The sequence below is a fragment of the Benincasa hispida genome, chromosome 1 (genome assembly GCF_027475165.1).
Source record: "Benincasa hispida cultivar pf3 chromosome 1, pf3_genome.v1.1, whole genome shotgun sequence".
NCBI classification, from domain to species: Eukaryota; Viridiplantae; Streptophyta; class Magnoliopsida; order Cucurbitales; family Cucurbitaceae; genus Benincasa; species Benincasa hispida.
Window position 1 is genome coordinate 81,222,149 of NC_143478.1, and position 23,288 is coordinate 81,245,436.

Genomic DNA, 23,288 nt, shown 5'->3' on the forward strand with positions numbered 1-23,288 from the left:
CTGATTTTACCAAGAGATCATTAACTTAGTTAACAATCTCCCTAAGTGTGACCTGCTATTTTAGGCCCTAGATATCTACACCAAACAGCCAATTCGAAGGAAAAATCTGATTGGGGCAAAACCTAAGTGACCCTATCCAATTCTAGAGTTTGCCTTGATTTGGACCAACTGCACAAAACCCATTCAAAGGGGGACGCTCCCAAGGTGCCACGAGGGAGTACAGAATGATCTCACGATGCGAACAATTGATAGAGACCATAGAACGTGTTGACACACACCTTTCCCCCACTTACTATAAACACTCTCTTCATCTACCTTGATATTGACTCATGCAAACACCATCCGAAGGGGGATGCTCCCAAGGCACCATGAAGCCAAGCATGAATCTCACTGCGTGAACATTTAGGGAGAAACGTAAGTGGAATCATTGACATATCAGATATATCTCTACCTCCCACTGAGTATTTTATAACCTAGGGTTAAGTTTACTTAGAAAAGAACACGACTAATAATTTTAACTAAGTGACTTTTTATAACCTAGGGTTAAGTTAAAATAATTTTCCCAAGAGTAAATTTTACCTTGGATAGTTAAAACAACTTTTGATCATCATTCATTAAACTCTTTAACGGAGTCTTTGACCAACTACCGCATGCTTGCAGAAAATCTATCTAATTCACCTTTCCAGGTCGGTTCCCAGGTAGGGGTATTCAGTTTCCGTCAGCTTAAGTACCCTAGCCTAGACAAATCCCGCCTTAAACAAAAGGTCCCTTATAGATAGATTTAATACAATTTTAATCTTTTATGTCAATCAATTTAATCCTATTAAACCGATTTAAAAAGATTAAACTAGGTTGCTAATCCCATTAGAAACTTTGAACTTAGGCCTATCTCAATCCAATTTTAAAACCCTTTTAAAACATGAGTTCACCCTAAGTCTGTATACAACTATTTCTTATTGATTTTAGTTCTAATTTCTATTATAATATTTATAACAGAAACTACCAAAACTGATTGCAATACGAAGCAAACACATACAAGGCATTCATAATGCTTATAAATAGCCTGCCTAAGTGTCATGCTCCATACATCGTTCATTCGTTGCTACCTTTTTATATAACACTTATATAAAACAACAACGAACCAAACAAAACATGCTTCCATTCACCCTTATACTATAATGCTTATAATATAAAGATGATGCATGAATATGCTTACTGCATGCATAAATATAACTCTTATATTTTCATGATGCATATGCATGCTCTCTTATAATTTCATCATGCAATATTGTAACACTTATAATACATGATGCATAAATAATTGCACAACCTAAGGTGAATTTCAAATCTATATGTCAAACACTTTTCCATATAAACCACATACATCTCATGTATAATAAATAAATGTTGATGAACCGGGAAAATTTGCCTCAAATCCTCAAAAACTAAAGCTAACTATTATAAATGCAAAAAGTCTCTGATTCAAACAGGTGAACCGAGTTTTGAACCATCCGGTTGAAGTCCACATCTCCACTGATCGTGTACCAAAACTTCTCCACGATCGTTTACACGAAAGAGCAAATGCTTTACTCAATTGTTTACCTACACTTCCAGAGCTAAACGATCGTATACCTTTTACTATGCATGAAGCATGAGGTACACGATCATGCAGCGTGCTCCGCAACGCAACCTTATACGATCGTCTAAACGACAACGATGTAGTGAAGCATTATCGTCTAAACGATCATTTAGCGAGCGCCTTCATATCGTATACCGCGTGACCCTGTAGGTAGTGACTATGTGATGAGGCATGCTAACTACATGATCGTTTAGCGCACGCCATTTTCTAAACGATGAGCATCATATGCTCCCACTCGATCGTCTACCTCTAGCGTCTATGCAATCGGGCAACGATTGCTACGAGATAGAGTAAACAATTTACCCCATCGTTTAGCATTAGCTAAATGATCGTTTAGTAAATACTATACGATCGTATAGAAAAAACTACACGATCATTTAGCCAAATCCCAATGATCGTTTACCTGAGACTACACGACACGACCAACTCTTGGTCTTCTTCTTCGCTGATAAATCGCATTTCCATGCTTCGAAACTTCATCACGAACGACTCGACGAACTCAAATACTTTGAATTACAAACTTGATAGCATGTTAATTATGTCCAAAAACACAGGGGCCCTTACAAATTAACACTTTGTAATTTAAAGAAAGCTTTAAACAGAGGCAATTAACCTATAAATATTCATCAATGCCATCCACAAACGCATTTAACAATTAAACGTAATGCAGAAAAAAACCCACCACAATTGTAAAAGAAGTTCAAAACAAAAATGAAATTTGGATTATCAGAATATCCTGGCTCTGATACCAATTGAAGGAAATTGGACATGAGGATTTCCATGAGCAATGGAATGATCGTTCGAAATTCCATTTGTATATGAACATTAACAATTACAATCAAGAAACGGAAACATACAGGTTGTGCACAAAACGAAATTACAACATGCTTTACTATACAATCAAGGGACAGAATGCACATACCTTTGAAGACTCATCTTCAACACCTTTGATCACGAATGCTCGAACAATCAGTAAGACTGGAAACCCGAATGCTCGAACACTTCAATCGCTACACTGCACAATCAACAGCAATCTTGAACACAACGAAATCCAAGATCATGAACACAACAAACGACCTCGAAAAACCTCGACTATGTTTAGTTCAGTACGACACCACCACAATGGCTACCTTGGTATTCTTAGTGTGAGAATCCAGAAGTGTGGGTTCTGTGTGGACTTAGTTAGAGGACGAGACCGGAGGAAAAATCATGTAAACAATTGATCAAGTGAGAGATGACAAGGTCTATCGTATAGACGATGCCTAATCGTTTAACAGATGCTATGCGATCGTTTAGCAAAAGTTGTACGATCGTTTAGCTAAAGGTCAGCTGAGTGAACTATCTTATAGTATCACTCCATGATCGTCTAGTCTCTCTTCAGCTATCGTTTAGTGAATCTAATTCACTTGACAGCTATCGTGCGAAATTTCTGAGAATAGAAATCTCAATTCAACTAAGTTTTGGAAAATATTTTTTCTTTTATCTCACGATTACCATGAAACTACCAATAACCTCCCATTCAATTGGTTATTAGAGAAAAAGAGATAATTATCCAATAATTAATATTATTATAAATATATATGATAACCAACTTACCATACTATATTTATAACCTATAGTTTTAATATTCCATCTCATGAAACATATAAACCATAGTTCTTTTTCTATTTCATGGTACTTAATGTAAATCTTATTTACATTAATCCTCCACTTGATGTATCTCATACACCACAATGATCATATCATATATAATCGAATTACCTCTTGTCAATTTGAACATTTCAAATCAACACCAAGAACTGATTCTCAACTTGAATCCATTGAGCTACCAAGGGGACCTTATGAACCTGTAGCTCGAAGTTCCAACGGTATGTGAATAACTAACTAAACTATTTAGTCACAGGATCCACCATCTGTTACTGCCGACACTCCACTAAAGATCAACAGTTGAACTCTCCTTACTATATATATGTTATGTGTCCATATCAACCAATCAATAGTGTGATAACCCTTCATAGATCGCTCATAAGTGCAGCTGGGCTAGTAACCGTTATGCCCCTATAGTTACATCTGACTCCTTAAGTACCATCGATCCTTCTAATGAACATAAGTCGTAGTGCTACTATGATCGAATAATCTCTTTCAAAAAGAATACGTGACCACTATGTTCAAGCCCCAGAATTAGCCCTTGAAGGAGTAATCTATCTACTTACCCCTACATCGGGGAAGAAGTGAATTCCATCTTGTGTAACTAAGTTCCCAACTCCCAATCAGACAAGTGCCCAAAAACGTAGGCATGTTGAGTTGGCAATCTGGCCACTATCACCCATATTAATCAAAGGACCGACCTCAAAGGCAGAAGTTCCCAAAACACTCAGGATTGAGGTCATGTCACCTATGGTCGTTTAGGTGAGATGTAAGTCTCCAGTATCTACGATGTTATATACAGAGACGAATCATTTCGTGGTTCGATCTTATATAAACTCTTTGTATAAGACACCCCCGCTTGCTTGTCTCCACATGAATAGTCAGGATCTACCATCTGTAGTAGTTCACAACACTTGCAAACCTCTACAAAGCGGGCCATATCCATAGTGTCACCAGGATCAGGTATTCCTCCTTAATCCTTATACTATAGATTTATTTAGGTTATCACTTAAGACATGATCCACTTGTATATCTCATATACATGCTTAAGTTTACATACAATAACCATGGAGCTTTGTTTATTGGATATGAGTAAATGCCAAATAAAATAACTCTTATTTTATTCATAACAATGTGTATATATCAACAACGAGACTCTAGGAGAATTAGGACACCAATCCTAACAGGTCTTTAGTGGAGTGTCCGACAGTTAACGGATGGTGGATATCATGATTAAAGAGTTTAGTCAGTTATTCACGTACCGTTGGAGCTTCAAACTACAGGTCCATAAGGTCCCCTCTATAGCTCAATGAATTCAAGTTGAGAATCAGTTTTTGGGTTAGTTTGAAACGTTCAAATTAACAAGTGGGAATTTGATTATATATGATATAATTAAATTAATTAAATTATATATGATATAATTGATATGATGTATTTGATACATTATTATTTGATTGGAGGAATTAATATAAATATGATTTATATTAAACGCCATAAAATAGAAAAAGAACTATGGTTTATATATTGCATATGATGCAATATTAAAACTATAGGTTATAAATATAATATGATAAGTTAGTTATTGTATTTATTTATAATTTATTATTATATGATAATTGATATTTATTTTTCCCAATAACTATCTTAGTGGGTGGTTTTACACGATTTTCTGGCAATTGTGAGATAAAAGTGAAATGGGATATCAAAATCTTACAGACTATACGCAACAAGTAATCAGATTACTACGAGTGACTACAAGATTGACTATCGAGTAAAAAAAAGGAGTTTTACTACACGATAGCTTTATAGAGCCTAAACGATCGAGCGTCGAGTCTATACGATAGACTTCATTTACTACACGATTGTGTGATCGCTTACTCGATCATTTCCTCCTTCACTTTTTCCTTCCCTCTATCTAAAATCAGCCAGAGCCCACAACTCCTGGATTCTCACACCGAGAATACCAAGGTAATCTTGTGGTGGTGTCTAGTTCTGTTCGAGGATTGAGTTTTACTCACTGGTGATCGAGGAAGTTCCAGTTGCTTGTTGCATTCGTGCTGTTCGACGTGTTGGTGACTGATCGAGGGAAATACGTGAAGAAAGTGTTCTTCAAAGGTATTGTCACTCTATCCTTTGTTTTTTATAAGAAGCATAGTCGTTTCTGTATGATTGTAAATGTTTGAGTTATTTCACAATGGAGTTTGAAACGATCCGCTTCTACTCACATGTCCTCTATAATTAGAGTTTCTTCAATTGGTATTAGAGCCAAGTTGTTCTGATTTCCAAATTCCATTGCTGTATTGAATGTCATTCACAGTCTTGGTGGTTTTTATGAATTCTGCAATGCGTTTAAGTGTTAAGTGTGGTTGTGGATGAACTTGATGGATGTTTACAGGATAATTACCTCTGTTAAAGCCTTCTTTACATTTACAAAAGTTAATTTGTAAGGGCTCCTGCATTTTTGGGCATAATTAACTTGCTATCGAGTATGTATCCATTTTTTTGTTTGTTTTAGTCGTTATTGATGAAGCTTCAGACACAAGGAGTTGTTGTTTGCTTCAAGGGAGAAAACGAATCGTTGGTTGCATCGTGTAGCCCAAGCTAAATGATCGTTTAGATTTGGCTATGCGATCATGTAGAAAAGTTCTACTCAATCGTGTAGTATTTGCTAAACGATCGCATACCTAATGCTACGCATTCGACTAAAGAGTTTACTCGATCGTGTTGTGTTGGTTACTTGATCGCGTAGACGCTTGGGGTAAACGATGCAGAGTATATGATACTCGACGCATGGCATGTAGCATCTCGAATTTCAGGAAAATTTAAGTTAATTATCTAAAATTATTGAGTTTAAATTTTCCTTTCATTTGGAAAATTGAGGTTAGATTCGAATAATTGAAAAACTTTTATTGGTTAAATTGAATTTAATTGATTAAATATTCGAACGGGTTATCTTGAAAATATTGAATTTTGCTTCCCTTTGATTTTGGATTTTAGGGCCAACTTAAAAAAAAAATTAAAAGAGATAATTAATTTCATGTGGTTTTGAATTGATTTAAATATTTGAAAGGATTTAATTTGTATCAAATTGATGGATCTTATGCCCTTTAATTTGGGTTTTTGAAGCCTAAATTAAGATAATTTGAAAAGTTAATTGATTTCTAGATTTAATAGAATCTTTGGAGATTTTGGAGATATTGTGATAAAATATTTTATTTATCTTTTCAAAATTTAGAAAAAAAATAAAAGAATTGAGATTTTTTTCGAAATTAAATGGGAGTGAAAAGAGGTCAAAAATTGGGGAGAAAACAATTCGGTTTTTCAGCAACATCTTCCACAAAATTATCGATGGCCAGAGTTTGATCCGTTAGATCGTGCTCAAATTTGGTCAGTTTGTTTGAGACATATAGATTTTCATTTTGAATGGTTGGATCATTGTTTGAAGCTTTGGTTTGTTCGTAATCACTGCTGAATAAAATATGTAAACTAGAAATTCCCCTTCTCTCCCACTCTCGCAAACCCTTCTCATGCAAGACCCTCATTACCAGCTGCTAGCCTAAACAATTTATGTTGTTCGATAGCAACACATGTTGCCTATCTATGGCAGCCATAAGTCGACGCGCCGTCGGCCGCCATTGCCCTAATCTTTGTCGGAATTTTGAGAAAAAACCTTGGGTAAGACTTATTTTTTCCTTATAATTTGGGAGGTGAAGTTCACCCCTTTGATTTTGGGTTAAATTAGTAACCTCTCTTTGGTTTGAAACTTAGATTCAAGGTGTGGAAGTTTTGAGGTATTGACCATCAAGCTAGATACCATTTTGTTTTGCAGAAAATTAGTGAAGATCGGTAAGTTTTGTAAGTTGTTGGATGGTTATTCTTTTGGATTGAGAGTAATAGTGAGAAAATTAAGTTATTGATTTTGGATTTAATTCATGATCAAATTGGCTAATTAAATCGAGTATTGGAATTTGTCTTGGACCAAGCCACAACTTTAGGTTGATTCAAGGGTGCTAAAGAAGTTCTAAGGAGATTTAGTTTTGTGTTTTTTATCAAGTTGAGGTAAGTAATCTTACTACTGGAACTGCCCTAGTTCCCGACAATGATAATTATGATTTATTGAGGATCATTAGTTAGCATGATATTTATGTCTCCTTCATTGACTGAGGTTTGAAATGACTGGAGCCAGGAATTGACAAATATGATTTACTGAGGATATATTGATAGTTTAATGTTTATGTATGCTTTGTTGATATGAGAGTTTAAAAGGCTAGTTGTGCATAGAGATGTTTGAATACTAGTATGATTTGAGTATATTATTTTTATTGGATATCCTGCTGAATCTGAGGAGGATGAGATGCATACATATGTTGTAAAGCTATGATGAAGAAATTTATATGTATATTGTAGAATCGTGATGATGAGATGTATATGTATATTATAGAACCATGTTGAGATTGTGATGTCGAGATTGTGATAGTGATTTTACTGATTAGTTAGAATGCCCACCAGTTTGTGTTTCCTTCGGGGTTCAATAAATATTATGTTTCCTTCGGGATTCACCAGTTTGTGTTTCTCTCGGGATTCACCAATTTGTGTTTCCTTCAGGATTCACCAGATATTGTGTTTCGTTCGGGATTCACCAGTTTGTGTTTCGTTCGGGATTCATCAGAGGTAGTGGGCATATTTAGCTACAGTAGGATAGAACTCAGTATTTAATGTATGTATGTGTCCCATGAGGACTAGGACAGTTTATATGTTCCACCAGAGGTAGGCATCTAGAGGACATAGATGCCTAACCTGACCCCAGTAGTGGGGTTACTTACTGAGTATTTTATACTCATTCTTTTTCATGTTGTTATTTCAGGTAAGGGTAGAGCTGCATCGGCGATGGACAAGAATTCGTGATCGAGCCACTGAGACTAGTTTTATGCTTCCGCTCAAGAGATTTAGATTTATTTTCATGTTTTTAACTTTCAAATTTGATGTTTGAAACTTACTATTAAGAATCGTTTTCAAACTTATTTTTAATATTTGAATTTAATGAAAGCCTTTTGCACTCACCTTATTTACTTAGCATTTATTTCACCATAAAAGAGTGTCGTTTTAAGTTTCATGCATGCATGTATTTAGTAACGACCTAACTTAAGTCCTAGGGGGTCGGGTCATTACATGGCATGCTCACATAACGATTGTGTAGGCTAGCATGCTCATCGCATAGTCACTAGCTACATGATCACTCGGTATACGATCATATAGACAATCATGCTCATTGTATAGTCCTTGGCTGCACGATCGCATGACATGCGTTACTCGATATGTGCTGCAAGATCGCGTGGACTTTCATGCTCATCGCATAGTCCTTATCCATGCGATCAACGCTACACGATCGTTTATACTCGCTAAGTGTTACTCGATGATCTGAAGGAGATGCTACACGATCAAGTGACGAGGCTTCGTCCGAGCGATTCAAGACTCGGTTCACCTGTTTAAACCAATTGACTCAATCTTTGTAATAATTGGCCTTTCTTTCCAGTTTTGAGGCATATTATCCCAGTCCATCAATTTTTATTGAATGTACATGTGATGTATGTTTACTTATATGTCATAATGTATGTCATATAATTTTAAAACCCACCATAGGTCATGCACTTATTCATGCATCATCTTTATATTATAAGTGTTATAATATAGTAGTTGCATAATTAAATTACCTTAAAGCATGCTCATGCATCGTATAATATAAGAGTTATAGTATATGCATGCATTAAAGCATATCCATGCATCATCTTTATTTTATAAATGTTATAATATAAGGATGTATATTAGCATGTATGCTTAGTTCATTACTTGTTATATAAAAGTTATATCATGAAGCATGGCACTTAGGTTTATTTATAAAAGGTATAAATGCCTTGTGGATATCTAGCTTAGCAATGTGGTTGGTTTTAGTTGTTTCATTTTTTTTAAGAGTTATAATTAATAAAATTAGAATTAAAATCAATAAGAAAGAGTTGCATGCAAACTTAGGCTTTAATCATGTTTTAAAAGAGTTTTAAAATTTGATTGAGATAGACCTACGATCATGGTTCTAATGAGATTAGAAACCTAAGTTTAATCTTTTAATTCGGTCTAATAGGATTAAATTGACTAATAAAAGATTAAATATGTACCAAATCTATCTATAAGGGACTTTTTGGCTAAGGCTGGTTGTGGCTAGGTTGGGGTACTTAAGTCGATGGAAACGTCGCACCCCTACCTGGGAACCTACCTAGAAAGATGAATTAGATAGATTTGTTGCATGCATGCAAATTTGATGAAAGTCTGTTAAAGTGATTAATAAGACTTGAATCAAATTTATTTAATCATCAAAAGCAAGTGTTGTTTTTTATCAAATTAAACAACCACTTAGTTAAAATCAGTAGCCAGATTTACTAAGTTAATAAATCCCTAGGTAGAACATTCAGTGGGAGGTAATTGAGGTATATGATACTTCACTTTACCTCTACACGTTTCTCCATAAAAAGTTCACACCGTGAGATCTATCCTCGACCTCGAGGCACTCTGGGAGTGTCCCCCTATAGGATGACATTTGGGTAGGTCAATACCAAGGCGAATGGAGAGAATGTTCATAGTAAGTGGGAGCGGGACGTGTGACAACATATCCCTCGGTCTCTCTCATTAAGTTGGATAAAGTTTTCGTGCATCGCCTCGAGGCACCCTGGGAGTGTCCCCCTAAATGATGGTTGTATTTGCATAACTCTTCATCTAATCTCCAGAAATGGATAGGATTGCTTTAGTCTCTTATCCTGATCTTCTTTTTCCCTACAGTGGGCGCATTAGAGCCGGACTCTAGAAAATGAGGGGTTACACTTACATAAAATTGTTAAGGATGTTAACAAATTCTGGACTGAACAACGGTAACTATTGGATTCAGTTACAAGGAGTTGTTTCTATCTAATAGTTGAGATTGTCTCATTTCAGTGAAGGGGCACTTGATCACCCCAACGGTGACTTTTGTCCTACCTCACTGAGGCATCATTGCAAAATAGATGTCACTTAGGGTACAATAGAACTATTTTGCTAAAACTTAATTGGTGTTAAGAGTGGTAATGCAAGTGGACTCCTTAAGTTTGTTCTTTTTTTAGCAACTTTATTATTATGGCTACCGCTACTCTTGCACTTTTAGCCGTCGATAAACTGACTGGTGATAACTATGCTAGTCTAAAGAATACCATAAACACGATACTTATCATCGATGACCTAAGATTCGTCCTTATGGAGGATTGTCCTTCTATTCCACCTCCCAATGCCACTCGAAATGTTCGAGAGGCATAGGAACATTGAACACAGGAGAACGAGAAGGCCTGAGCATACATCTTGGCCAATCTCAACGATGTTTTAGCCAAGAAGCATGAGCTGATGATCAATGCACGCGAGATCATGGAGTCCTTGAGGGGAATGTTCGGACACCTGTCCGCGCAGCTCAGGCACGACGCTCTTAAGTTCATCTTTAACTCCAAGATGAAGGAAGGTACATCTATTCGTGAACATGTTCTGAACATGATGGTCCACTTCAACATGACTGAGATGAACGGGTCAAGCATTGATGAGGCCAACCAGGTTATCATCATTCTGGAGTCGTTACTAGAAAGCTTCCTTCATTTCATAAGCAACGTTGTTCTGAACATGGTTGATTACAACCTTACAACTCTACTGAATGAGTTGTAGACATTCCAATCCTTTCTTAAAAGCAAGGAGAAAAAGGTTGGTGAGGCAAATGTTGCTTCATCATCTAAAAAGTTCCATAAAAGTTTGACCTCAGGAACTAAGTCTGCACATTCTTCTTCTGGCACCAGCAAGTGGAAGAAGAAGAAGGGTCGTAAGGGGAAGGCCCCTGTTAACCCACAACTTGCCGCTCCCCGGGGTAGGCAACTAATGTGGGTTGAAAAGGGAAAATATTTACACTGCAACTAGGACGGGCACTGGAAGCGAAACTGCCCTCGTTATTTGGCTGAGAAGAAGAAGACCAAATAAGGTAAATAAAATTTACTGGTTTTGGAGATTTGTTAGAGGAGAATGATGATTCTGCCTGGATTATTGACTTTGGGGCCACTAACCATGTTTGTTCTTCATTTCAGGGAATTAGTTCCTGGTGGTAGCTTAAAGCTGGTGAGATGACGATGTGAGTTGGAACAGGGCACGTCGTCTCAGTTGTGGTAGTGGGAGGTCTCCAATTGACTTTACAGAATAGGTTTATCGTTTTGAATGATGTATATGTAGTTCCCGAGTTAAAGAGGAACTTAATTTCTGTAAAGTCTTTGCTTGAATGTAATTACACCTTGAATTTTTCTGTTGATAAAGTGTTTATTATAAAAAATGGTGTTGATATATGTTCAGCTCAACTGGAAAACAATTTGTATGTACTAAGGCCGTTAGCAACAAATTCCCTCCATAACATAGAGATGTTTAAAACTGTCGTAACTCAAAACAAACGACTTAAATTTTCTCCTAAAGAAAATGCCCAACTTTGGCACCTACGTTGAGGGCACATTAATCTCAATAAGATTGAGAGGTTGGTGAATAATGGACTTCTAAACGAGTTAGAAGAAAATTATTTACCTATGTGCGAGTCATGCCTTGAAGGAAAAATGACTAAAAGACCTTTTACTGGAAAAGGTTATAGGGCCAAAGAGCCTCTAGAGTTAGTGTTTTCAGATCTTTGTGGTCCAATGAATATACGAGCCAGGGGAGGCTAGAATACTTCATCACTTTTACTGATGATTATTCGAGGTATGGACACATTTATTTAATGCAACATAAGTCTGAGTCCTTTGAAAAGTTCAAAGAGTTCAAGGCTGAAGTTGAGAATGCATTAAGTAAAATGATTAAAACGCTTTGATCTGATCATACAAATTGAGGAGGCCAAAAGAATGGGAATCATGGAGAGTTTTTGGATTAGGAGTTCCAGAACTATTTGATAGAACATGGAATAGTTTTCCAACTCTCAGCACCTAGTACACCTCAGCAGAATGGTTTATCGGAGAGGAGAAATTGAACCCTATTGGACATGGTTCGATCGATGATGAGTTATGCTTCCTTACCGGACTCGTTTTAGGATTTTGCAGTAGAGATCGCAGCTTACATCCTTAACTATGTTCCCTCAAAGAGTGTTGCCAGAATACCTTTGAAGTTGTGGAATGGGCGTAGAGCTAGTTTACGACACTTCCGCATCTAGGGTTGCCCAGCACATGTGTTTGAGGCTAATCCTAAGAAACTGGAACCACGTTTGAGGCTATGTCTATTTGTAAGCTACCCCAAAGGGACACGAGGGGGTTACTTTTATGATCCTAAGGAAAACAAAGTGTTTGTATCAACAAACACTACTTTTCTTGAGGAGGATCATATAAGGGAGCACAGTCCTAAAAGCAAAATCGTGTTGAATGAACTTTCCAAAGAAATTACTGAAACTTCAACGAGAGTTGTTGAAGAGCCTGCTACCTCAACAAGAGTTGTCTAGTAGGTCAAATCCACCTCAAGTTTTGAGGGAACCTCAACATAGTGGGAAGGTTGTGAACCCACCTAGATATATGGGTTTAACTGAAATCTTAGCTATGGTAGCTGATGGCGAGGTTGAGGATCTATTGTCATACAAGAAGGCAATGGAGGATGTAGACCAAGATGAATGGGTTAAATCCATGGATGTCGAGATGAAGTCTATGTACTTCAACTTCCTTTGGGATCTTGTAGATCAACCTGATGAGATTAAACCTATAGGTTGTAAATGGATCTATAAGAGGAAACAGGGTGCTGATGGGAAGGTGCAAACTTTCAAGGCTAGACTTGTGGCAAAGGGTTATACCCAGGTAGAGGGAGTTGACTATGAGGAGACTTTCTCGCATATTGCCATGCTAAAGTCTATCTACATCCTCCTATCCATTGCCACATATTATGACTATGAGATATGGCAAATGGATGTCAAGACTGCTTTTCTGAATGACAATCTTGAGGAGACCATTTATATGGTACAGCTCGAGGGATTCATAGCCCAAGGTCAAGAGCAAAAGGTTTGCAAGCTGAATCGGTCTATTTATGGACTGAAACAGGCATCTCGATCTTGGAACATGAGGTTTGATACTGCGATAAAATATTATGGTTTTGACCAAAACATTGATGAGTCTTGTGTCTACAAGAAAATCATCAATAGTTCAGTAGTTTTTCTAGTGTTGTATGTAGACGATATCCTACTCATTGGGAATGATGTAGGCTTATTGACCTCAGTTAAGAACTGGCTAGTGACCCAATTCCAAATGAAAGATTTGGGAGAGGCTCAGTTTGTTCTTGGGATTCAGTTCTTTTTGGGATCGAAAGAACAAAATGTTAGCACTATCTCAAGCATCATACATTGATAAGATGTTGATCAAGTACTCGATGAATAACTCCAAGAGGGGCCTATTGCCTTTTCAGCATGGAGTTACATTGTCTAAGGAACAGTGCCCTAAGATAGTTCAAGAGGTTAAGGAAATGAGACAGGTCCCTTATGCATCTGCCGTCGGTAGTTTAATGTATGCGATGTTATGTATTAGACTTGACATCTGCTACACTGTGGGGATAGTCAGTAGATATTAGTCTAATTCAGGACCTGGTCACTGGATAGCCGTCAAGAACATCCTTAAGTATCTTCGGAGAAAAATGGACTACGTGCTTGTGTATGGTTCTAAGGATTTGATCCTTACAGGATACACGGATTCTGATTTTCAAATTGATAATAATTCTCGAAAATCCACGTGAGGATCGGTGTTCACTCTTAACGGAGGGGCTGTAGTATGGCAAAACACCAAGCAGGAGTGCATCACGAACTTCACCATTGAGGCCGAGTATATAGCGGCTTATGAAGCTGCTAAGGAGGCCGTTTGGGTCAGGACGTTCCTGACTAATCTGGAAGTTGTTCCAGATATGTCTAGGTTCATCACCCTTTATTGTGATAATAGTGGTGCTGTGGCGAATTCCCGTGAACCTAGGAGTCATAAGTGCGACAAGCACATAGAGCGGAAATAACATCTCATCCGAGAGATTGTGCATCGAGGGAATGTGATTGTCACGAAGATAGCTTTGGAGCACAACGTTACTGATCCATTTACGAAGACCCTCACGACTAGGGTTTGAGGGTCACTTGCAGAGTATGGGTCTATGGGACAGACCACGGCTGGACTAGGGCAAGTGGGAGATCTTGTACTGGGTGTTTGTCCCTAGTTTATTGTTTTGTGTACTTGTAATTAGATTATTTTGTACACCCCACTAGCTTTAGGATAAGTGGGAGATTGTTGTGGTTGATGCCCTAAATATCGTAGGGTCCTGTAGTTTGTAAACACTTGTATGAACAAACACTTTGTGATTTATAATATATGATATTTTATTCACTCCAGTCTATGAAATATGAGATATTTTAGTTGCATTAACCACAAACCAATAAATTAAGATCCATGGTTATCATTGTAACTTAAACATGTATGTGGAGACATACAAGTAGATCGTGTTTTAAGTGATAACCTAAATGGTCTGTAGTATATGGATAAAAGAGGGATACCTTATCCTTGTGACACTATGAGTTTGGCCCGTTTTGTAGGTGTTACAAATGTTATAAAGTACTACAAATGATCTGATCTTTATCATTCATGTATTAGACATGCGAGCGAGGATATTCTATACAAAATAATTTGTATAAGACCGGACCACGAAATGTTTAGTCTCGTTATATAACACCATTCATAATTGAAACTTTCATTTCACTAAGATGAAATTCATTCCTTCCTCGATGAAGGGGTAAGTAGATAAATTGCTCCCTTAAGGGCTGATTCTGGGGCTTGATAAATTCACTCCTTCCTCTTGGCTCGAGAAGGTTTTAGTCGTAGTGGGACTATGATCTATTATTCATTAGAGGGATCAGTGGTACTTAAGGAGTTAGATGTAACTATAAAGGAAAAACGGTAATTTGGTCAAGTAGTACTTACGAGTGATTTTTGAAGGGTCATCTTATTGTTGATTTGTTATATCTAATGGACATAAAAATATATCTGTAGTGCGAAAAGTGAAGCTATTGGTCTTTAGTGGAGTGCCCGACAGTTAACGGATGGTGAATATCGTGATTAAAGAGTTTAGTCAATTATTCATGTACCGTTGGAGCTTCAAGCTATAGGTTTATAAGGTCCCTTTGGTAGCTCAATGGATTCAAGTTGAGAATCAGTTTTTGGGTTAGTTTGAAATATTCAAATTAACAAGAGGGAATTTGATTATATATGATATAATTAAATTAATTCAATTATGTATGATATAATTGATATGATGTATTTGATACATTATTATTTGATTGGAGGAATTAGTATAAATATGATTTATATTAAATGCCATAAAATAGAAAAAGAATTATAGTTTATATGTTGCATATGATGTAATATTAAAACTATAGGTTATAAATATAATATGATAAGTTGGTTATTTTATTTATTGGTAGTTTATTAATTGTATAATAATTGATATTTCTTTTTCTCAATAACTACCTTAGTGGGTGGTTTTACACGGTTTTGATGGCAACTGTGAGATAAAAATGAAATGAGATTTCAAAATCTTACAAACTACACGCAACAAGTAACCAGATTACTAATTGAGTGACTATAAGGTTGACTTCGAGTAAATGAAAGGAGTTTTACTACACCATAGCTTTACAGAGCCTTAATGATCGAGCGTCGAGTCTATACGATGAACTTCATTTATTACATGATTGTGTGATCGCTTACTCGATCATTTCCTCCTTCACTTCCTCCTTCATTCTATCTAAAATCAGCCAGAGCTCACAACTCCTGGATTCTCACACCGAGAATACCAAGATAATCTTGTGGTGGTGTCTAGTTTTGTTTGAGGATCAAGTTTTACTCACTGGTGATCGAGGAAGTTCCAGTTGCTCGTTGCGTTCGTGCTGTTCGACGCATTGGTGACCGATCGAGGGAAATACATGAAGAAAGTGTTCTTCAAAGGAATTGTCACTCTATCCTTTGTTTTTTTATAAGAAGCATGTTGTGATTTATCTTTAATGCATAATCGTTTCCGTATGATTGTAAATGTTTGAGTTCTTTCACAATGGAGTTTGGAACAATTCGCTTTCACTCATAGATCCTCTATAATTAGAGTTCCTTCATACCTTTGATTGGGTCTTGGGCCACTAAGGTAGTGCTTTGGCCCAAATTGTGCCTTTGCTTCCCATCACACTTATTTTCCTCAGGAGAGTGGATCATATTCTTCTTGATGGCCTCGATGATGGGGTTTGGTCATCTGAGCATCTCTATGATCTAGCTCAAATTCTGACCTAAGTTATCTACTTTGGCAGCTAGAGCTACGTACTCCAGAGCTGGCTCATTTTCAAGTCGATGGGTTCCCCCCACGTAAGTTTCTTGAACACGTGTGGATCTGCCTTGGGTGACGTTCACGATCCGAATCATCCTCGTCAGTTGGGAGATTTTCTCTATTCACATTGTTGCCCATGGTTTGAACACAGAGTATAGTGGTAAGGCTAAAAGATATTGTTATTCTCCCCACAGATGGGGCCAACTGTTGATACCGAAAATTGAACCAATGATAAATTTGTATTTAGAGGAGAATAATTAGATATCCTACAAAAAAGGTGAGTAAAGCTAACACCGGTGTGGTGTTGAGCCAAATCCACTCCGACGCTCAAGTTAGAATCGGGTTTGAATTTGAGTCAACTGGTAACAATTAGCATAGGTTGAAAAGTATACCTCTCTATGATGGTACCCCTTGAATTATATAGGTCATCCATGTAATAACTGAACATAGCTTGTCTCTTCGGCTTTCAAGCCATCATTAATCATTACTTTATCCGTTTTTCACCTGAGCCATCATTATCTAGACTGTTACGGACTTCAACCCTTAATGTACTCGACTTTTAGGTGGAAGTATGACTTTTGATTTATCAATAGTTATTCTTAATGTGTTATGCTTCTTTAATAATGTAATAATTAAGCTGCACAAATAGAATTGGGTAAATAAATAGTCTTTAAATTAACCATCTTAAAGGAGGTTTTCATTAATTTTCCTTTTCTTGAAAGATTAATACATGGCTAAAATTCCTTACATCAATTGGGCTAGCCCAATTGAGGGTAGAAATGGACTATGAGGTTGACTACTCATAAAAATATATTTATTATTATATTATTAAATATTTTTTTTGAGCTGGCCTCGTTTGGAGGCTAGCTGGGCCTAAAGCCCAATTGCCAGTCCACTTGGGCTAGCATTGAATGGACTGGGGGAAACCGGCTGGCCCCCTCTTCACTTCATGGATATATATACATATACATACATACATACATACATACATATACATACATACATACATACATACATACATACATACATATACATACATACATATATATATATATATACACATATATATTTCTTATTTATGCATATATCATTCCATATGCACAAGATACAATATTGCTTTAGCCAAAAACCATTTGAAAGTCTATTAGCTTGGCTTCCACCTTCGGGTTGCCTGTTGAGTTTGGTTGGCCTTCCTTAGCCCACCTTCTTAGTTCAACTACTTTTACCTAAACCTTGGATTTAATTATGTTATCTGGATTCAATTTAACCCTTCACAATTTGTTAATATATGTAAATAATAAGAATAATATAAGAAAAAGATAATCAAGGGTTCTAAAAAGAAGAAAATAATAATAATAACAACTAATAAGGACGTACAATGGAAATATGGTAATTTTAGAAATCACATATTTGCTTCTTCTTTTTCAATTAAATAATTTTGTTAATTTTTAGTATTTCAACAGTGGAATAGAAGATTCGAACTATCAACTTTAAGAAAAAAAGTATATGTCAATTACATTTGAGCAATGCACATGTGGCATTTATTTATTTTTGTTTAGTTTTTGTCTTTTGAAACACATCCTTTACTATAATGTCGTTTTTTTTTTCGTAATTGAACATCTTGAAGTTGAGAGATTCAAATCTTTAAACTTGTAGGTCAATAACTCAATGGTATATGTTTAAACAATTTGAATTATACTATTGACATTTCATTTTTTTAAAAAAATATAATAAAAAATTATCATACAAATATATATATATATGTGTATGTATGTATATGTATATATTTTTCAAGTTTAAAGTTTAAGACTATACTTATTTAAGTTTGGAAAAGTTTTAGAGGAAAAAGTGGATTAAAAGAGAAAAAAAAAAAGAAGAAAAAATTGGTCCGGTTGCAGTGGCTGGCAGAGCAGCTTGTCGCTGAAGTTGGATCTGAATCTGATCATCTGATGAGATTGAGACCAAAAAGTGACGAAGAAGGAGAAACTGTGATTTCTCAATTCTAACTTCCATTTTTGATCTAATTTTATTGCGAATCGCTTCTTTCAGGTCAGTCTTAATCCTTAAACCTAACTTTAACACATACACTCCCTTATTTCTTCTTCTTCTTCTTCTTCTTCCTCCCTATTACTGTATGTATCTCACAATTCAAGAATTTGGTCTCTCCCATTGATCTTCTCCACTTCTTTTCTTTCCCATCATTTCTTTCCATGTATTTTGATCTATCCCTCTAGTCAACCCTTAAACGAACTTCAATCTGAAAATCCCCCCATTCTCTCTTTCTCTCTACTGTGGTTTTGGGAGAAACTGCGAGTTTGGGGATCACTTTGATCTACAATTACGAAATTCAGTTGTTATGATTATGGATTTTGGTGGGTTTCTGATGAATTTTTGAAGTTTTGTACCGATTCGGAGAAAAATGGTGTTTAGGAAATTTAGGGATATTCTCTCGTCTGTGACCACTCGTTGGTCAGGCCGCCATTCTTCTACAGATGCGTATTTGTCGTCATCGTCGCCTCCCTTGATCGCTTCTCCTTCTCCTCTGGTTGCTGGATTTGTTAGTCCTGCGCTTAAGAACAATCTAAGGCTTTCATCGTCTCTTCAGGATCTCTCTACTTACCGTAGACTTGATCTTGAAGAGGGTAAGCGCGGTGTTGAGAATGCTACTCCTGAGTTTTCACCACTTCAGCGAGAGAGTGCCAGCTCTAGTTTCTCAAAGGAGAAAACATTGCCCGGAGGCTCCTTCTGGTGGCTGAACAGGAAGTGGGTGCGGACCATTCTTCTTTTTCTGTGTTTATTGCTCTTTTGTTTTCTAATTTATACGGTTTCTATGTATATTTATTCATACTGGTCCCAAGGAACACTCAGATACTATGTGGTGCTTGACTGTGGAAGTACTGGAACTCGAGCTTATGTATATCAAGCTAATGTTAATTATAAGAAAAATGGAGCCCTTCCCATTGCCATCAGGTCATATACAGGACAAAAGAAGAAATTGAAATCTCAAAGCGGACGGGCTTATGATCGAATGGAAACAGAACCTGGTCTCGATAAGTTGGTTCGTAATGTAACTGGTTTGAGAAAAGCTATTAAACCTCTGCTTCAATGGGCTGAGAAGCAGATTCCCAAGCGTGCCCATGAAAGCACCTCTCTTTTCCTTTATGCGACTGCTGGAGTTAGAAAGTTACCGCCTGCAGATTCGAAATGGCTTCTGGACAATGCCTGGTCTATATTAAAGAGTTCGCGCTTTCTTTGCCAGAGAGAGTGGGTTAAAACCATTTCGGGTACAGAAGAGGCTTATTATGGATGGATAGCCCTTAACTATCAAAAAGAATTGTTGGGGGCTACACCAAGGGAACCAACATATGGGGCACTTGACTTGGGTGGTTCTTCTTTGCAAGTAACTTTCGAAAGCAAGGAACAAAATGAGTCTAGTTTGAACATTAAAATTGGAAATGTTGATTATCATCTTAATGCCTATTCTCTTACTGGCTATGGTTTAAATGATGCATTTGGGAAATCTGTTGTCCACTTATTAAGAAGGATCCAAGAACCTGAAAAGCAGGACCTGTCTAGTGGAAAATTTAAACTTAACCACCCTTGCCTGCATACTGGGTACAATGAGCAGTATACCTGTAACCAGTGTGGAAAGTTACTGGACAGAGGAGACAATTCTGGAATTTCTCTAAGGCTGATTGGTGCTCCAAATTGGGAAGAATGTTCCGCACTTGCTAAAGTTGCTGTAAATTTTTCTGAGTGGTCAAATACAAGCGCTGGAGTTGATTGTGATGTACAACCTTGTGCCATAACTAATAACTACCCTCCACCATACGGAAATTTTTATGCCATTTCTGGTTTCTTTGTGGTATTTCGATTTTTCAATCTGAGTTCAGAGGCTACACTTGATGATGTATTAGAAAGGGGCCACAAATTTTGTGAGAAACCTTGGGATGTTGCACAGGCTAGTGTTCCTCCACAACCCTTTATTGAGCAATACTGCTTTAGAGCACCATACATAGTCTCACTCCTTAGAGAGGGGTTGCATATTACTGATAAACAAATTACTATTGGTTCCGGGAGTACGACTTGGACATTTGGTGTTTCACTGTTGGAGGCTGGAAATGCATTTACTGTTACAACCAGGCTAGGACTCCGTGGTTATGAAATTTTTAAAATGAAGATTGATCCTCTAATTCTAATGGTCATTCTGTTCACATCATTGTTTTTCCTGCTTGCATTATCCTGTGTAGGAAGTGCATTACCTAGATTTTTCCGGAGGCCATATCTCCCAATTTTCAGGCATAATGCTGTCTCCACCACATCTGTTCTAAACATTCCATCTCCTTTTCGGTTACAGCGGTGGAGTCCGATGAGTGCTGGTAAGTTTCTACACATGTAATATCTTTAGGTTTTACATTGCAATAGACTCTGTTCTGATATTTACATACATGAATTTTTCTCCATGAGCTTGTCTAACATGAAATATCCCGCATGTGCAATGTGAATGTGTTATGTCAATCTTTGATCAGACAGATGTGCAAATTGACTTCTATGGAAGAAACTTTTATGCATGAAGATTTCGTCAGCTAAAAAAGGTTTTTGGCCTGAATGCATATTGTCATAGTTCTATGTTATGAGATCAGTAGGCTACTTATGCTTTATCAACGTTATCGTGATTTTCTGCTTTGCCTTCCTAAATGGGGAAGTTTTCTTTAGAGCAATATATCTTCATCTGTTAGTGGAAAAAGTTGAAAGAAATGTGGTTATTGATTAAGATAAACTTATCTACAATTTTCGGGTCACACTTTTTTGAATGTGCTGTCGGCTTCATTTTGAAATGTTAGTTTTCTACAAGTAGAAGATGCACATTTGCTGCCCTGCTTCAATGATATTATGCCACTTTTTATGCATCCACATAAGAAATATCATTTTAATCCTTTGCAAGCCTCTCTATGCTAACGTGAGTATAGCTTAGCGGTTAAGGGTTTCTTCTCTTAATGTTTGGGGTTAAAATCTCTATTGTACTAAAACAAAAAATCATGTTCAAGGCTCCAAATATCGTGATGGTCTTCATACATTTGTGTGTTTCGTTTAATGGTGATTTTTATCGAAGTTTTTAGCTGTAATTTTCTTTCACCTAAAATCTGCAAATGTACGTATATTTATATAACACACAATATGGCTTCTAATCTAGTCTAGTTATCATGGTTTCTTTTTTCTGTATGATTGCTTCTTTTATAGCCCCTTTTTTTGGTATAAACTATGAATACAATGTGAAACCATGGTGCAACAGGTGACGGCAGAGTGAAGATGCCACTGAGTCCAACAGTTAGAGGTTCTCAAGAAAGACCCTTTGGCTTAGGGCATGGCTTCGGCAGCAGCAGTGGCATCCAACTTATGGAGTCGTCATTGCACCGGTCAACGAGTAGTGGGGTTTCCCATAGTTATTCTTCAAATAGCCTTGGCCAAATGCAATTTGACAATGGCAGTGTTGGTTCCTTCTGGACCCCGCGCCGAAGTCAGATGCGCCTTCAAAGTAGACGGTCACAATCTCGAGAGGACCTCTCTTCGTCATTGCCCGAAACACACATGGTGAAGGTTTAGAAGAAGCAGACTTCAAACTGTAGAAGATGGCTATTTCAAGAGGACTTTTCTTCCTCTTTGGCTGATGAAACACATACATGGTGAAAGGTAGAAGAAGCAGACTTCAGAAATTTTGGTAGATTCACTAATTTGACCACCCCCCCATTACTTTCTGACTCTTGAATAGAAAATATATGGGAAGCTTGCATAGAGGTTCATGAATTCAATTTAGGAATTCTTTCTGTATCTGAAGGATCAATTTTACATGAGAAGTAGATATGCATATATTGCCCTCTCTCTCTCACTCTTTCTCTCCTCAATTCTCCTTTTTAATAGAGATTTTAACTTGGATGAATGGATCTAATAAGTCCAATATACTTACGATTAACCAAGACAAGAAGTTGTTATGGTTGTCGATTGTCTTGGGTGACATGATAAATGGTCTGTGTTACTGATGGTCACTGTGACATCGATGCTATGAATCTACAAATACAATGTATTTGACAACAAAAATTTGAAAACAAAAGATTCTAACAAAATCACTTGATTCTAATTTAAACAATTGTTTTAAATGTATTTGATATTATATTTATAAATTATAACGGTACTTGTAGTTACTAAATATTAGATTGACTATAAATATTATTAATTAGTTATGACCATATTTTAGGTTAAAAAACTATATAATTATTATTTTGTAATATTATATAATTTATAATATATTACATAATACTATTTTAAATTACAGTATTTCTAAACTCTTTATTTTGTTTGATTTAATTTTGTATTATAAAATTTAAAATTTAAAACATGGATACAATTAAAACATAAAATATTATTTTTCAAATTTTACATATATCACATATTGAAAAAAAAAAAATTTAAAAACAAATTTCATATTATCTTTTAAATATATATTTATTGAATGTATTGAATGTAGTGAACTTGAAAATATAAAACATAATTAAAAAATGGTTATTTTTAAATATAGAAAAAAATCAAAATATTTTCAACAGTTTTACTA

At 36.4% G+C, this 23,288-nt stretch overlaps 1 protein-coding gene across 1 annotated transcript; it reads left to right on the forward strand.

The window, feature by feature from the left end:
- Positions 1-18,466: 18,466 nt before the first annotated feature.
- Positions 18,467-22,568, forward strand: LOC120083778 (GDA1/CD39 nucleoside phosphatase family protein). Its single transcript, XM_039039647.2, has 2 exons — positions 18,467-21,060; positions 21,975-22,568. Exons 1-2 carry the CDS (start codon positions 19,101-19,103, stop codon positions 22,283-22,285), a joined length of 2,271 nt encoding a protein of 756 aa, XP_038895575.1. The 5' UTR covers positions 18,467-19,100; the 3' UTR covers positions 22,286-22,568.
- The last annotated feature ends 720 nt before the right edge of the window (positions 22,569-23,288 follow it).

Bases quoted from the DNA above. Each gene is read 5' to 3' on its own strand.
- LOC120083778 (XM_039039647.2), top strand. From the start codon at position 19,101: ATGGTGTTTAGGAAATTTAGGGATATTCTCTCGTCTGTGACCACTCGT. The intron at 21,061-21,974 runs GTAAGTTTCTAC...ATGGTGCAACAG, and splicing joins GTGGAGTCCGATGAGTGCTG to GTGACGGCAGAGTGAAGATG.